This window comes from Trematomus bernacchii, unplaced genomic scaffold (genome assembly GCF_902827165.1).
Source record: "Trematomus bernacchii unplaced genomic scaffold, fTreBer1.1, whole genome shotgun sequence".
Classification (NCBI taxonomy): domain Eukaryota; kingdom Metazoa; phylum Chordata; class Actinopteri; order Perciformes; family Nototheniidae; genus Trematomus; species Trematomus bernacchii.
Window position 1 is genome coordinate 5,252,140 of NW_022987685.1, and position 15,915 is coordinate 5,268,054.

Genomic DNA, 15,915 nt, shown 5'->3' on the forward strand with positions numbered 1-15,915 from the left:
TGCCTGTGTGTGCGTTTATGAGATAGGGGAAATAAGTGTTCCAGGTCATTCTTCGTATCTTGCCGTCAGCTACGGGAGCCAACCACCATAAAGCATTATAAAAACACCAAATAAGGAAATATTTGAAGTATTGTATTTCATGAGTACGGAGCCCTGGAGGGTTCATAGAGAGAAAAATAAATAAAAAGAGGCCACGTTTTATTAATTAGTGCGCATGAGATGTAATTCCTGCCCTCAATTTAAATAAAACGAGGTTTTCAAATTAACGCTTTATTAATTTGTGCGCACAATATACTTTCTCGTTCGCACGAGATACTTTCTTATGGTTAGACACATCGAACTGCCCGATTATTACGCCATATTATTAGTTTTATGAAGAAGATGTCCGGTCGCCAGGGCGTGTGTGTGTGTATGTTTGTGTGTGCGGGCATTTGTTTTCAGAAGATATTATGATAGTGGCGTTTGTTCCGGTGCACTCCGACAGCATTTAGCACTAGCCTACATCGAGATTAAGATGAACGAACTTCTTTCACTTGGGAATACACATATGGAGTTAGCCAGATGTGTGTAAATGACTGTTCATGGTAATTTGAAAACAAATGCCGGTGTCGGACACACACATACACCGAACACACACACACATCATGTAGCATTTCACGTTTCCATAGCAACAACAACTTCCTGTCAACAGCGTAAACTCGCCTTCAAAAATAAAAGCATCTAAATAAAACAGGAAGTTAACCTAAATTAAATGTAAGACATATACAACTGCAACGAAAGTAACAAAACAATGTCATATCCTTTTCAGTTTCACAGAAGACAAATTGGGTTATTTACACATCATGCGCCCTGGTGACTGGACATCTCCTTCATAAAACGAGTAGGGGGGAATAGGGGGAATAATCGGGCAGTTCGATGTGTGTAGAGGTGTGTGTGTGCGTGTGTGTGTGTGGCTAAAACGTAGCAGCCTCAATCTCTATTCAGCTGTTCTGAAGATAAACACAGTGAAGGCGCTGCGTAAAAGACACAGCTCTCTGTGCGCAGATAGCAGATACTGTGAGAGTCACGGACATGAATTCATAGATCAAGGCAGACTGGTTCACAGACTCTCCTGTTTTGCGAATCCGGTGCTTAAACAAATAGCTCTACAGCTCTGGCCGAAATGTCCCTAAAATGAAGTCCGAGTTTGAAATATACCTCAAATAATGTATGTACTGTCATTTCCCCACATAAACATAACAGTCTGCAATGAAACGGTTGTCTCCTGTGCGCTCCACTTCCTACTTGGCGCACCGGTAACTTTCTCGTGCGAATGAGAAAGTATCTCGTGCGAACGAGAAAGTATCTTGTGCGCACAAATTAATAAAGCGTGGCCTCATTTTATTTAAATTGAGGCCACGAATTACATCTCGTGCGCACAAATTAATAAAGCGTGGCCTCATTTTATTTAAATTGAGGCCACGAATTACATCTCGTGCGCACGAATTAATAAAACGTGGCCTCGTTTTATTTATTTTTCTCTCTATGAACCCTCCAGGGCTCCGTACATGAGCTATACATGAAAAAATGTAGTTGGCGTGGCAAAAAAAGCATGTTAATATGTTGTCTAACATTGTGACATGGCTTGTTTTGGGTCACTTTTCAGGAAGCCTGATAGCCTTTTTGGAAAAAATAGGTTATGTGTCGTTTTCAATGTCTGACTCCTGGAATATGTCATTTCAAAAACAGATGAATAAGCAATTCTCATAAAATTTGGAAAGGTATCAAGCTCTTTAGAGTATTTTCTCTCATTTTTGTATCTGTTGTGTTGTGTCATGACTCATGCAAGACTCACCACCAGATGTCATTTTGTAAACTTTCTTTCAGGTAACCTTGGCTCCAAGCTAGTAGAGTATAAGGAAGAGATGTACATCACCTCAGACTGCGGAAAGACGTGGAGACAGGTACATTCTGCCCTTTCCTGCCTCTTCTTCTTTCCCTGTACTGTGGGTATTTGTTAATGACCCCCTCTGCATGTTCCCTCTGCTATCATAAGACACACTGAGAGGATACAAATATTAAAACAAATAGTTTTTACTCTTAAACTGTACAGCAAAGTATGACAGAAAATGAAAGAAAATGTTTTCGGTTCCAAACATTTTATGTTACTACTTTTAAGGTTTTCGAGGAGGAGCATCACGTCCTGTACCTGGACCATGGTGGGGTCATTGTTGCCATCAAGGACACCTCCATTCCCCTCAAAATACTCAAGTAAGTAACATTATCTCTTAATTTGAAAAAACTGACCCATCAAAAGTCCATGAATCATTGGTAGGATACAAACTCCACTCCATTGTTACTGAACAGAGAAAGTCCAGTCACTTCCATAGTCCAGTCCTTTACCCTTCAAAATATTTCAAATCCCTTCTACAGACAATGTTAAGCTCAGCAAGATGCTATCTCATCGACCTTAATAAATAAGGATGAAATAATGAGAATCCATAGATAAGAGAGTAGCCAGAAAAAAGCATTTATCACAGCCCTACATCAAAGGACCTTTTAGACTGGCCTTCATCTGTCTCTGGGCGAAAGACCACCGAGTGTTGTCCTTCACATTTTTCCCTCGCTCCTGCCGCGGCTAAATCAATAAGCCCAAAGCCTTTAGCAATGTGGTGGAACAAATATTGCACAGAAATGTGGAAGTCTGAGAAAATGTTTTGTAAAATAAGTCTTAAAAGGGAATTAAGCGCAATTTCTACCATTTCACAAAATGACTGTGAAGATTTCACCACATCTGGAGATTTCTGTCCTCCATTTTGACATAATTCCTAGTCGTATTGGACTTTCATGACCCCCAATTGTTATTTTCTTCTTAACTGCTCATAATACAAATAAAAGACTAAATTAATCATTATTCTCAAGCAAAAAAATATGGAACAGCATTGTTTTTCCTGAATTTTGAACAATGATTTGCTCTATTTTTAGCACATTATTCTGTTAGATGGCTGCTTTAATTAGCTGTCTAACTCTTCTCCATTGTTCTACTGCAGCTCCATTTTTATACGGGTGTGCTATAAGACCACATACTTTTGTAAAAGGGGATATGCTGTTCCACTTGGACTCCATCAGACCTTTTTAGAGGTTTAATCATATTAGCATGTCATGCCCAATTTTTGATAGGGCTGCCAACTCTTGTGCAACTCAAGCATTTACACGTTTCACACACTCTCACGCCCCATGTCGGAAAAAAAGTCATATTTATGTGCGCAACAGCTTACTTATTATTTTGAATGAGCAGTTGACAAATCTGAAATGTTTGTGCAAATAATTTGACAGCAGGCTAACAAATACGATCCGCAAAGCCTTTACCATAGCAACAAAGTCTTTAGCAGCTTTGCTTGTAATCCTTCTTTCTGACTGCATGTTTACCAGCTGATAATCACATTGTACTCCTTGTTAGCACATCATCATCATCACACAGCCTTCAGTGCGAGCCACACACTGCTCGATTTCGAATTGATCCCTCATTGATTCCCATCATGCAGTAACATTTACTCAGCACTGCTGCCACTGTTGACTGCAGGAGTCAGTGAATAAAGCAGGGCAGATGGCTTTATGTGTCTCAAACTCGTCATTTTGAGTTTGTATTTGTGTAAGATCAAATTCCACATACTGTAAAAAAGGTTTTTTTTCTATTATCAAGTGGTGCACTCTATTTAAAAGTATATAATTTAGTTCATTTGTAACTAACAAGCTCCACTTCTAATGCACATTTGCTAGCTACAATTGCTATTAGATTACACCCACTGTAGCTAGCTAGCTTGCTACATTTGCTAATGATAGCTCTATAGAATTAACGCTAGGTTAATACTGGAAGCTAGTTTGCCAAGACATGCTAACGTTGCAGCTTATAGTGCATCAGAAAATCATATTGTTTAATTTGTCCCTTTTATTTGTGTTATAAAGACACACTGTTCTAAAAACTCGCAAAAAGTGTTTTATGGGCTGTGGCAGATGATTAATATCCTGGGTGTGTATTGTTTTTATAGTCATTAATAACTTAAGTGCAAGGCTTTGAGAAACGATGATGTCTTTATTTGCAGGGACTTTAATCAATGTGGTGACGGTGAACATTGCTTGTTTCTCCACAGATTTAGCATCGATGAAGGACGGACGTGGACTGTTCACAACTTCACCAGCACCTCTGTGTTCGTCGATGGACTCCTGAGCGAGCCAGGAGACGAAACCCTGGTTATGACGTGAGTCTCAAAAGCAAAAAATATCTTTTGTTTCAGGACTTCAGTAATCTGAGCTCCCATTTCAATATGAGGAAAAATTATAATATATTAAATGGAGAATTATCTGTGGAATTACTCACATTATAAAAGCCTTTTCTTCCTCCTTTCAACACTTCCTGCTCTTTGTTTGCTTCTAATGAGTTCTATAGAGGGTCAGAAAGGGCAAGCAGAAGCTGGCCTCACTCGTACATTTCCTGCAGTTTTCTCTCTCTTCCAGAAGGGTTGATTTCTGTTACAGCAGAGGTTGATGGAAGAGGGGAGCCTGTATGCCTCTGCCCTCCCTCCCTGTCTCATTTCTCGCCTCTAGCCCTCAGAAAAAGCTTATAAAAAGGCGCCTACTCGGTTAAACTTTTTGGAGCACCCTGTTCAAGCCTGCCTCACACATTGAAAACCTCTGAGATGACACTTTAAAATTGGGGTCAGATCTAAGGACAGCTAAAGTATATTTCATGTCTGTTGTGAAATCAGGAACCAAACAGGCCTCCTGACAAGGCTGTAACATTTGAATCGAGAGATTTTCCTGAATCTTTTCATAAGCACAAAAGTCCAAATTCGCTTTCAGCAGCTTCTGAAAGAGTTTGTGTATTGGCTTCAAGAGATCCATCTCGTTGGAAATGTAGTTGCTCCCCTCTGTTTCACTCCCTTTTTTCCCCCCAATCTCTCCATCAGTAAGTTAGCTGGAGTGAGAATTGTCACATCATCTCAGGCTCCAGGCCTTGGCGGAGAGATAAGGGAGGCTTCCAACTGTAATCTGCTGAGAAGGGCAAAGTCACACACACACCAATATAGACACACAGACCGACACACTCACACCTACACCTGGCTCCGTCGAGATAGGTTTGGCGGCCAAAGACGGGTGTTGAGGGCAGCTCATGTCTGACAGATTAGCCAGGGTATATTTCCTTGCCACTGAGTTTCGATTTTTGACTGCACTGCCTGCCATCCCATAATGATGTCTTTGAACAGTGACTTAGCACCAAGGACAGGTGGGGGAGCAGAGAATGTCCAGCACTCATACTAATGACAGCTGGTCAAATATCAAAGACGAACAGACTCTCTCGATGGGCTGATACTCACATGCCGTTATAGTAAAGCGTCATGCCATCCGATTCTGATACTGACAAATAATGTTCACTATAGTAATTCCCTCAACACACGGTTACAAATATTATGTCTTCAAAGAAATCCCTGCATTTACTCTAATAGACAAGTGCTCTCTTTGAAATGCCTTGCAAACACATGGTTATGTTTTCTCACTCTTAGCTCAGTGTTTTAATAGGAGGGACAAAAGGAACACTTCTCCGACTGATTGGAGTGTTATTTGTTCATTAATAGAGCTTCTTTGTCTCTGTAGTGGCTACTCCAAACTGGAAAAAAGTGCTAACACACTCAGTAATAGAGATGATTTCAACACTGTGAAACTAACAGAGTGATTGCTCTTTTTAACCAGATAAATTAGCATTATTGACAATGTTTTATTATTCACAAAACATTTGTGAAAGGCTACATGTTTCCCTCTGTTTGTTATCAAGTTTCATTCACCAACATTCTTACCAAATAGTAAAAGGAAGAACTTTAAACTTTGGTCGTACAATCAGCAGCCAAAACATAACCAATTTAGCCGTGTCAGTACTCATTCGAAAAGAGACTTCTACAAATGCTGATCTAGAAAGTGGTCAAGATGTGGTGTTTATGTTATTTAGTGGGTTATGTTTTATGATCAGGGGCAAACTGATCCCCTGATGACCAGAAGAAACAACAATAAGTTAAGGGATTACAATGACAAGCCTTAGAGAGTCCTTAGTCGAGTAATGACGATGGTGAGTAGCAAAGTGTAGAAGCACAACAAATATGTCATATGTCACTGAGTTGGATTACGTCAGTCTGCTTCACCGACACATCACCATTACCTATTTTATACTATAAAACACCTCCATCTAGTGGAGACGATGAGTGGCTGTAGGTTTGCTTCTGTCAGACTTTATAGTAACAAAGTTCTATTCATGAGTGAATTTATAATCCACATATAATGCTGAAAGCCAGTTTAGGTTAGAAGCATCTTCGTTGGAGCTTATTTTCACTACATCATACAAACCAGCTGTTTTCTAAATTGGGAAATAAATGGATGATGACTCGCAAAGTCTTCTGAACATTTCATAACTCAAATGCATGGGTTTGGAGGTTCAGATTCCTTCAGATGACAAGACTAAGATTTATTGAAAGTCTGAAGTGTATGAAGAGGAAGTGTGTTTGTCAGTTGAGGTTTAGTCGGCGCACAGGAAAGCGTTGACGGGTCTTTCTGGGAAATGCGTTTGCTGTTAGATATTGTAAGATAAGTTAGAATGGCTGAAGGTTAGCTGTTAAGTAAATAACATCCAGGCAAAAAAAAGAGACTTCTAAAACCAATTATGCTCTAACAGTTTGATTATCTTGTTGTGAATTGCCCTGCTCTCAAACAGATGGACTTATCTTCTTACCATTATGTGTCAGAAGAACTCTAGGTATCCGGCTGTGTACCCATTTTGGCTAATAACAACTAAAGCTGTGATTTGGCCCTTATCTCTGTATATTTCAGTGTTTTGCATCCCAAAGTCTGAGTGCTCAGGGGTCACATTGTTCCTCTGGTGTGTGTTTGCAGTGTGTTCGGGCACATCAGCTACAGGTCGGACTGGGAGTTGGTCAAAGTGGACTTCAGGCAGTCGTTCCCCCTTCAGTGCACTGAGTCTGACTACGAGTCCTGGCAGCTCACAGACATGCAGGTAATGCACACACACAAACACAGTACCGACATACAAAGTGTTACATGTGTTTCTTTTATTTGGAACCACATTTATATTTCTCCATGGTCTTATTCAGGGAGAGAAGTGCATTATGGGCCAGGAGCGGAGTTTCAGGAAAAGGAAGGACACATCGTTCTGTATCAAAGGAAAAAGCTACACCTCAGCTCTCAACACTAAACCGTGTCAATGCAACGAGAAAGACTTCAGCTGGTGAGTACTTCAGGATGTAGAAAGAAAACTGATTTTAGCACATTTCCTAGTGTATTATGTGTTCTCGTATACAGCACATACGCCAAAGCCAGGCTATGCTACATGACATCGCTACAAATATTACAAACATGCAAAGAGTGCTTCTGTGGTAATATTGCAGGACAATGTGTTTACTCATACTTACTATTGTTCATAACTGTAACTTTGGTGTGTGTTTGTAGTGACTACGGTTTTGAACGCTCCCAAACGGAAGGCAGTCGCTGCTTCGCTGACTTCTGGCACAATCCAGATTCACCGCCAGAGGACTGCCATTTAGGACAAACCTACGAGTCAAGCACTGGGTCTGTACAACTGCACAAACACATTCACACACCCACATATATTTGGGTTTAAATGAAAATAAATACGTATATATATACATGTATACATGCATATACACATGGAAAACTGCGATTTACATTAATATTTTGTACCAGTGTGCAGAAAAGGCTATTTAACACAACATGGATCCATAACGTCTAATATTTTCATACATTTATATTTTAATGTTTTTATATTTAGGGTCTTTAATGTTGTTTGTTCTCTAATTACGACCCTTTAGTCAGGATGTGCTAAGTTTAGCTTTGCAGGAAACAGGTGGATACAGATAGCCTGTTGGTCACAAAAATCGTTACAGATCTTATCTAAACCTAAAAAAAAACCATTCTCTTATAGACGTACACTGCATACACCTCCTTTCTCTTACATTTTTTTCTCTGCTGTGTTTCAGCTACAGGAAGGTCATTTCTAACGTTTGTGAAGGAGGGCTGAACAAGCAGCAGAGCGCCAAACAGCACAACTGCCCTCTGCTGCCCCCTAAAGGACTACAAGTCAGTATCAAAGGGCAGATGTTGGCCGTGGCGCCTGGGGATGACATCACATTCATTGTCCACCAGGAACAGGTAGGATGAAAGTGGTTTTCTTGTTGTATTTTTCTCGTTTCTTACTGTCTTTCAATTAGAATTTACTGAAGATCCCTGTTTCTTCCAACCAGGGCGACACCAGCCGTACAAAATACCAGGTGGACCTCGGTGATGGGGTCCGAGCCATCTACCAAAACCTGACGGTGACAGATGAGCCCATCCAGCATCGCTATGAAAACCCGGGCGTTTACAAGGTCACAGTGAAGGCCGAGAATATGGCAGGGCACGATGAGGCTACCATGTACATCCAGGTCGCAGGTAAGCCTTCCAGACATTGAATGATATTAATGGACCACTCTGCAGATTTTCTATTTTAGAAGGTAGTCTTTAAAGGGCAAGTCTAAGCCGGTCTTAATGGGAAGTCCTAGTAAAGTCTGAAGGGGTTAGACGGCAAAATTCCAGTCTCAACTTTTTTCGTGCCTTGTGTAACAGAATGTATGTGAGTGCTTGAATTATATGTTCCGCTTTGTATTCTTACAAATGATGTTTTCTTCTCTTCCAGCCCCTCTGCAGAAAGTGCACCTGGAAGTGGTTCCCATCACTGGGAGAAACCATGAGGTCAATCTGACAGCCATAGTTCTTCCAATTGAAGCCAACCTGTCCGTCTTCAACTGGTGGATCGGAGAAAACCTGCAGGTAAGGACACACTACAAACTCCATCTTATACCATCCATTACCATCAAAATAGTTTTAGTTTATTTTTTTCAAATTTGTTTCCTTTAAGGCTACATTCCTAAGTACATTTTCAGGGCAACTCCCATCATGTCAAAGAAGCCATTATTTGATCCCAGACTTCTCAGACACTCAGTGTTTACACAGTTGACCAATCTGACAGCCAAACTGTTGACTTTCTCCTGTAGCCCAAGCTGACTCTGCAGAACAGCCTCCTGACTCGCTTCCCAGAGACAGGAGAGTTTTCAGTCACCGTCCAGGCGTCTAATGGCCGCTCGATGGTGCAGGATACCAGAACAGTTCGAGTCTACGGTAAAAATGACATTTCAAATCACCTCAGTTTGTTAAATGCAGAAGCAAATATCAACTGAATATAGGAAAAAAACAGATTTTTTTGTCAAGGTCAATTATTCTCTCCACATTTCATCCACTCATTGGATGTGATAGTAAATAAAACAGATAACATACAGTGCCTTTCCACATCTGTACTTTCTGTTGTATTTGCTGTTTCATCTTCAGCAGTCAATATGTAATGTATGTGGCTCATTTTAAGCTGCTGATGAGTTTTGAATGATGACTGTGGTGATTGCTAACTACTCTTGCTGTTCTATCCAATCCCAGATCATTTCCAGGTCATCCCTCTGAGTTTCAGCACAAACCTGGACCGCTTCAACCCAAACATCCCAGAGTGGAGAGAGGACATTGGCCAGGTTGTCACCAAAATAATCACAAAGGTAAATTAACATTGATGCTTTTGTTATTCCTTAGAAATTGGTATGCTAACTGACTAACCTGGTAAGTCCTGTTTTGTAATTCAGCTTGTTACTCAATAGGCAATACTAATAGTGAGTCACTGTAGCGCCAGTCTGACCACATTCCCTAATACAGGCATGATCCATGATCTTTAGCTGCTAAATGCTTCTCTAACTTAGCCAGTGAGGCTCTAACATTATCTGCTTTTTAGTGCTGTGCAGTGTACAGTAGGCATATCAAAAGCTTTTTCACTTGAACAGGCTGGAGACTGAGTTCATGAAAGCAGTTTCCTGGCCACAGAACCAAAACGATGAACTTAAATAAGCTGTAGAACTATGTAGAGCCAAGGATTTGCAGAGTTATGTGTTCTGTTCAATACTAATGAGCCCTTCGACATCATTTGATTCACTATAAATATAAACAGAATATTGATTATTTCAGCTTTATGTAATGACTGACCTTTAACTATCTGACCTCAGAACACTGGTGTCCCTCTGGACTCCCTGGTTACCGTGGTGAACCCAGGCCTCCCCACCACTGCTGACCTGTACGTCCTCCCACTGGACAGCACACCTACCAAGAGGAGCATTTTTGTAGATAAGGTAATTTCACATTTCATGCATAGAAAAGCATATCAGCTTTAACAAAAAATTGCAATATGAGGCATATGATTTTAATATAAGTACAGTCCTTATGGTGTGAATATTGATTTGTTGCTCGACTTGTATTCATCTGCTTTGATTTGGTTGTTCACTTCAGTCAAAAATATAACCTTTGTTTAATTTCATATTGTCTTGTGTTTAGCGTATTCCCGCCATCATACAGTCCTTCAACAGCAACAACGTCAGCTTCGTGGTGCGAGGAGGTCTTCAAGTGCTGGTGATGCTAGCTGACCCAAACACAGGTATTGTATATTTAAATGCTATTTGCATCACCTTCTATATTGTCTGCTCTATATGACTACCGTTTATGAGGTTTTTATTGATAATTACATGTTATTGATTTTGTCCAAGGGCTAGGTCTAAATGCTAATGACTCAACAACTACAGAAGCAAAGACTGGTGCGTTCATGAACTCTACACCTGCGGCTTTACCTCAAAGCGCTCTAATTCCTGTGCCTTTTCCTTTCCTGGTTTCCTAAAAATTCCAAATCCAGTTTGAGTCTGTCTGTACTGTCCTGTGCTTTTTCAGTCACCTGATCATCCTTTGAGCTGAGTTGAGAATGGTCTAACGGTGCGCTCTACAACAAAAACATAAGAAACGCTATTTCATTTGGATGTTTTCTTCCTACCAATTCTGTCCCTTCGCTCCTGCAGTTATTGCCTAAAGAGCTTCTTCCATATCTTTTGGGATTTCTATAGTAAAAATTAACCAGAATTATTTCTTACTGCAAACATGATGCGGTATTTAACTATTTATCTGTGTAATCATCACCGCAGGCTACCGTGGAGCCGCTGGAAGTCCGGGTGTTTGGGCTCTAGCAGCCATCTTCCTAATCGGCATGATCGCCACCGGCTCCTTCATCCTCTACAAGTTCAAAAGGTGAGCCATGTTTTGTGTTGGGAACTGGTAGGAGCAGTTCTGGTTATGAGCTATAGATATATATTATTAATATCTACTGTATATCGGTACAATCATTCATAGGTATTGATAATGATGGGGCATCAAAATGAGGTAATGCCAATACATGATTGATTATGAAGAATAATATAATTTAATTTACATTGAATTACCTCAAGGGATAGCACTGTGAAATCAGGGAATCTTATTACTAATTAATGTAATTGATATTCAAAAACCGTCTAAAATTGGAAATGATCAATTCTGAACTCTGATTAATAATTAAATTACTTAATACAACCAAAAATATTGAGGGATTTGGAGTTCTTTGCATGGTAGACACCCTAAAACCATAACAGTAAACAGTTGGGCATGTTTATACCGAAAAGCATTTATTTAAGACTTATTAAAGATATGAATCAAACTAAACGAAGGAAAGCAAAATAAAGTATGTGGTTGTGCATGGCTGCGTAACTTTGTGTGGGTGTGTGTGTCTTTCTTTTTCCAGCCCACTACGTACCACATAGCATGAGCATGCGTTTCTAGGTCACAACAGGAGTCACTTTGAGAGGGAGCTTTTGAGATCCACTGTGCCACACTATGTAAACTGAGCTTCTTGAACATGTAGGATATACCGTATGTGAGTTAAATTACTTGTAAAAGATGGTTAGTGAAACAGTACTGTCAAACAAACTTGGCCACCTACCCATTAAACCTACTTTGACTGGAAACAACCATGGCAAAACAATATGTCACTGGATTTGAGGAAGAGGATGTCTTCTGCTAGGCTGGAGGACGTACTGAGGCAGAGGGAGAAACATTGTTGGGCTTCCATCGCAGGCTCGTTTCTCCCTGATCCGATTACACTTCTCCAAAACAGTAGGATTTAAATTAAGTTCAGTCTAATGTGATTGAGATCATGGAGATTACTGTGGATAAGGAGCAACATGCCTCAGAGGACCAGCGGATGATCACTAAAGGCCCCTTTCAAAAGCCTGTTTTGTTTCATCATTGCATTTTTCGCAATAACACTTTTATTTCATGTCATTTCGCTCACATTTAATCATATTGTTAGCAGTTATAGCTCCTCCTATCAGCATGACAACGTCTCTCTTTCTGATCTGCACAGAGTTTTGTGCATCTTTTGAATTGATGCAGCACCTCATCACCTTCCCAAACACAAACGTCCCCCAAAAAGTCACTTGAATTAGAACATGCAGTGCGAAACTACAGCCCCATCTTACGAAAACAACAATTTTCCAAAGTCCTTGGCTTAGGACTGAGGATGCTTATCCCCCACTTTTTTTCAGGAAGCTCCCGGGCAACCGCAATGTCTACGCGCAGATGCGCAATGAGAAGGAGCAGGAGATGACCAGCCCTGTCAATCACAGCGAGGACACACAGCACATCATCCAGGGGGAGGAGTTCATCGACGACGACCTGGACTCGCAGACTCTAGGTAACGCAGGAGGTAGCCCCGCCTTCCGTTCGCTTATAAGGACTACCACTAACCACTGCTACTAAAACCCAAGCCACTAACACCAGCAGCTAACACACAACAAGGTACAGGACTTTCCCCTTTTTTATCCTTTTATTGGTACAGCTAAAAGCCTTTTGGGTTTTAAACTCATATTTCAATATTTCAAACTTTTGCAAATGTTACTCCCAAGGCACTACTGTATATGGTCATCATCTGCATTTTGAAGCACATTCATACATATCGTAACTATGTGATATCATGTGATTGTTTCATATCCATGCGGAATACCCAAAACAGGAGATCCTGACACTAAATGGGCTAAATATATTTGTAATTCCTTTCATTCAGAACGCTTTGAAACTGATGGCAGCTTGGTCAAATTGAAATGTATTTCATAACGAACTCATAACTATCAATTATTCAATTATGGATATTTCTAATTTCATATGCAAGTATATATGCAACTAAATGCTTTCAAGTATGCAAAAATGTTTATTTGTATTGATATTCAGTATTTCTCTATATGGCATTTTTACTGATGGATCTAAGTGAAAGCAACTTTTTACTGTTGCTGTAAAATGTCCACAGTCTGTCATAGTGAAAATGGTTTGCACTTTGTATTCTTCAGCATTGCTCATCTGTTTGTCTGTGTCCTGTTTCTTCTCCTCTTTTGTTGCTAGGTAACCATTCCGGTGTGGTCCTGAGCATCAACTCCAGAGAACTACATAGTTACCTGACCAGCTGATAGCTGCCATGGTAAAATGCTAACGAGCAAGCATAGCTTAGCTGGCTAACGAACACAGGGACTCCACTCAGCCTTCCTCCTTTTCCTCCTTTCCCTCCGCCTCTTCTTGGGACACTACACCTCCGCACAACTCCTGCTTTGGATGTAATTCTGTTGGGTTCCTTGTGTTTTATTTTTGTTTGGGAGTGGTGGTGGTGGTGGGACGGTGGTGGTCACCGCAAAGGACACTTGCTCAGTTGTGTTTATGAGAATCTGTGTGTATGTTGTCTCTCACTTAGTAGACACTCAAATCAAGCCGCATGACTCACTGCACTGGTTTCCATTACCAAGAGCCACTGTAGGTAAAGTGGCCGACGACAGATTTTATAAAATGATTTTCTAAGCATTAGGATAGTAAAATCTATCATAAAAAAACATTAGAAAAAAGACTCTTCCCACCTCGTTGTTCTCCCTCTTTCTTTACCACACATGATAGAAACTCTCTCTTCACAGGCAATAATGGTCTCCCAACGGAATGTAGGATATGATAAGCCCTTGTACGTTTGCATATGAGGAGTGTAAGTATGCAAACACAAGAGGGCAGTGTTGCACTTTTTTAAAATTCCTACTCACAGGGGAGTATGTCCACAGAGCATTAACAGTTTTCCCAGATCCCACTTCATCCAAATAAATGTTTTCCCATTTGTAACTCAGATATTAAGTTGTGTGTGGTGTTTTAAATCAGCACTACCTTTTTAGGAGCTCAACGTCTGTCCCATGGTGCCTAAAATGGCAGATATTTATCTGCTCAGTGACATTACCCGTTGTCAAGTTTTATTTATTTCCCCCACACACTCTTTCTGGGTATGTTAAAGCGGACTTGTCACCCTGGAGTCAAACGCCACCATGGAAGGAAGGTGTAGTTGATCAGCCTATATTAGGCATAGCCCGATGTTCAATCATGTCTCCTTAAAGGTTTGGTTTGTTGTAAATGTAAATATGTAAATATGAACAATCTCCACTTTGTACATATTCCCTTTGACATGTGTGCGAGTGTTTTACACTACTACCAAAATACACCATTTTTGCAGCAAATCCTCACTGAGTTTACTGAATTTGAAAAATTCTCACTGTATCCAATTTCCTCAACGCCATTGCCTGCTTCACATGTATCCATTTTCAACTCGTTCAGTATAATCTCATGAGCAAGATAATTTGATGATCTTCATCGTTAACTGGAGAAAAAGTCCTCATCTTATAAAGATACTCACAACTACACAGTGACAACTATGTATATGGATATTTTTGATACACTAAGTTTTTCTCAATATGTGTACACACTGGTTATTTTTTCTGTTGCCTTTTGCTGAAGTTTTTTGTTTGTTTGTTTGCACTAATGATGTAAGAAGTGCTGTCGACATATACTGCACAGCATCTGTCTACAGACTCAAATGAAAGGCCCCGACAGACTTACAGTGCTACCATTACCACCAAGACCACCCTTTGGTTCGCCTTGTCTTTGATACAAACAGCAGTTAACGTTCACTTGTTCTCATTTACACCTTAATTCATCTTTTGTACATATTCTGCTCATGTTCAACTTGTTCTTAGTTCTCTAGTGATGTGTCGTCATGTATCAGTGCCCTTAACCTTAACAAAGGGGTAATTAGGAATTATGATATTCCAATATATTAGTGAAAGTTTCACACCTGATGGCACGACCATGCAATTTTGACCACACTGGTTTTCTTATGTTATTTTTCTCTTTCTGATGGGCTTGTTTGATCTTTTAATTTTTGCTATTAAAACAATTGTGTGTCCTAATCAGGAAGCCTAATGCACTGAACCTGCATCCTGAAATAAATCACTCCCATAACTTGTATGTCTGTTTGCATTATCATATTGGTGTATATACGTTTCAGTTATGAACACATCCTAATTCTTTTTACAGTTTTTGGTGATGAGTGTTGATAGTACCCGGCCTGGTACATTATTACTTCAGGGAAGTAGCACAGTCAGGCACTCTTTACACTTTGGCAACAAATCTCAAGTTAAAACACAAAGTTAATACAATCACTAAAAATATGCAACAATGAGGAACTGGAAATGGTGATCTATAAAGCAAAAGATATATACTGTATAACATAGCAAGACATATCAACAGGTTAAAGCAGTACAGAAAGACAGGGGACTTTGTCTTTATGGTAATGTATTGCACGCTCCATTACTGAACATTGGCACCAGTGAGACACCAACATGCCTCATCATGCTACATGCTTTGGTTGTCACCCTCTCTCCTGAGGGTGGTGTTCGTCACTGCTGTCTTAGGAGTCAGGCTAAGGATTGGCAACCATAGTTTTGCAGTGCGTGAATAAACTTGTCAAATATTCTCTCCATTTGTCTACAGCAGAAGGAGCAATGTGTCCCAATCGAATATTCCTGGTTGTGCAAGCAGAGGCTCCACACAGCCAGCTAGACTTTGCAACAAAACAAGCCA

The 15,915-nt window shown here is 40.2% G+C and overlaps 1 protein-coding gene across 4 annotated transcripts in view; it reads left to right on the plus strand.

Annotated features, from left to right (window-relative positions):
• Positions 1–15,300, plus strand: part of sorcs2 (sortilin-related VPS10 domain containing receptor 2) — a 208,635-nt gene extending 193,335 nt beyond the window's left edge. Inside the window, exons 12-28 of one of the 4 annotated variants that reach the window (XM_034136631.1) lie at positions 1,867–1,943; positions 2,159–2,250; positions 4,131–4,238; positions 6,916–7,036; positions 7,134–7,267; positions 7,489–7,608; positions 8,037–8,208; positions 8,301–8,487; positions 8,732–8,865; positions 9,090–9,213; positions 9,523–9,635; positions 10,134–10,256; positions 10,459–10,558; positions 10,668–10,715; positions 11,094–11,196; positions 12,480–12,685; positions 13,375–15,300. In XM_034136631.1, coding sequence (XP_033992522.1) covers positions 1,867–1,943; positions 2,159–2,250; positions 4,131–4,238; positions 6,916–7,036; positions 7,134–7,267; positions 7,489–7,608; positions 8,037–8,208; positions 8,301–8,487; positions 8,732–8,865; positions 9,090–9,213; positions 9,523–9,635; positions 10,134–10,256; positions 10,459–10,558; positions 10,668–10,715; positions 11,094–11,196; positions 12,480–12,685; positions 13,375–13,439 — 2,027 coding nt within the window. In that variant the 3' untranslated portion in view covers positions 13,440–15,300. The remainder of the gene's footprint in view (positions 1–1,866; positions 1,944–2,158; positions 2,251–4,130; positions 4,239–6,915; positions 7,037–7,133; positions 7,268–7,488; positions 7,609–8,036; positions 8,209–8,300; positions 8,488–8,731; positions 8,866–9,089; positions 9,214–9,522; positions 9,636–10,133; positions 10,257–10,458; positions 10,559–10,667; positions 10,716–11,093; positions 11,197–12,479; positions 12,686–13,374) is intronic. The other 3 variants (XM_034136632.1, XM_034136633.1, XM_034136634.1) reach the window with 3 other exon arrangements.
• The last annotated feature ends 615 nt before the right edge of the window (positions 15,301–15,915 follow it).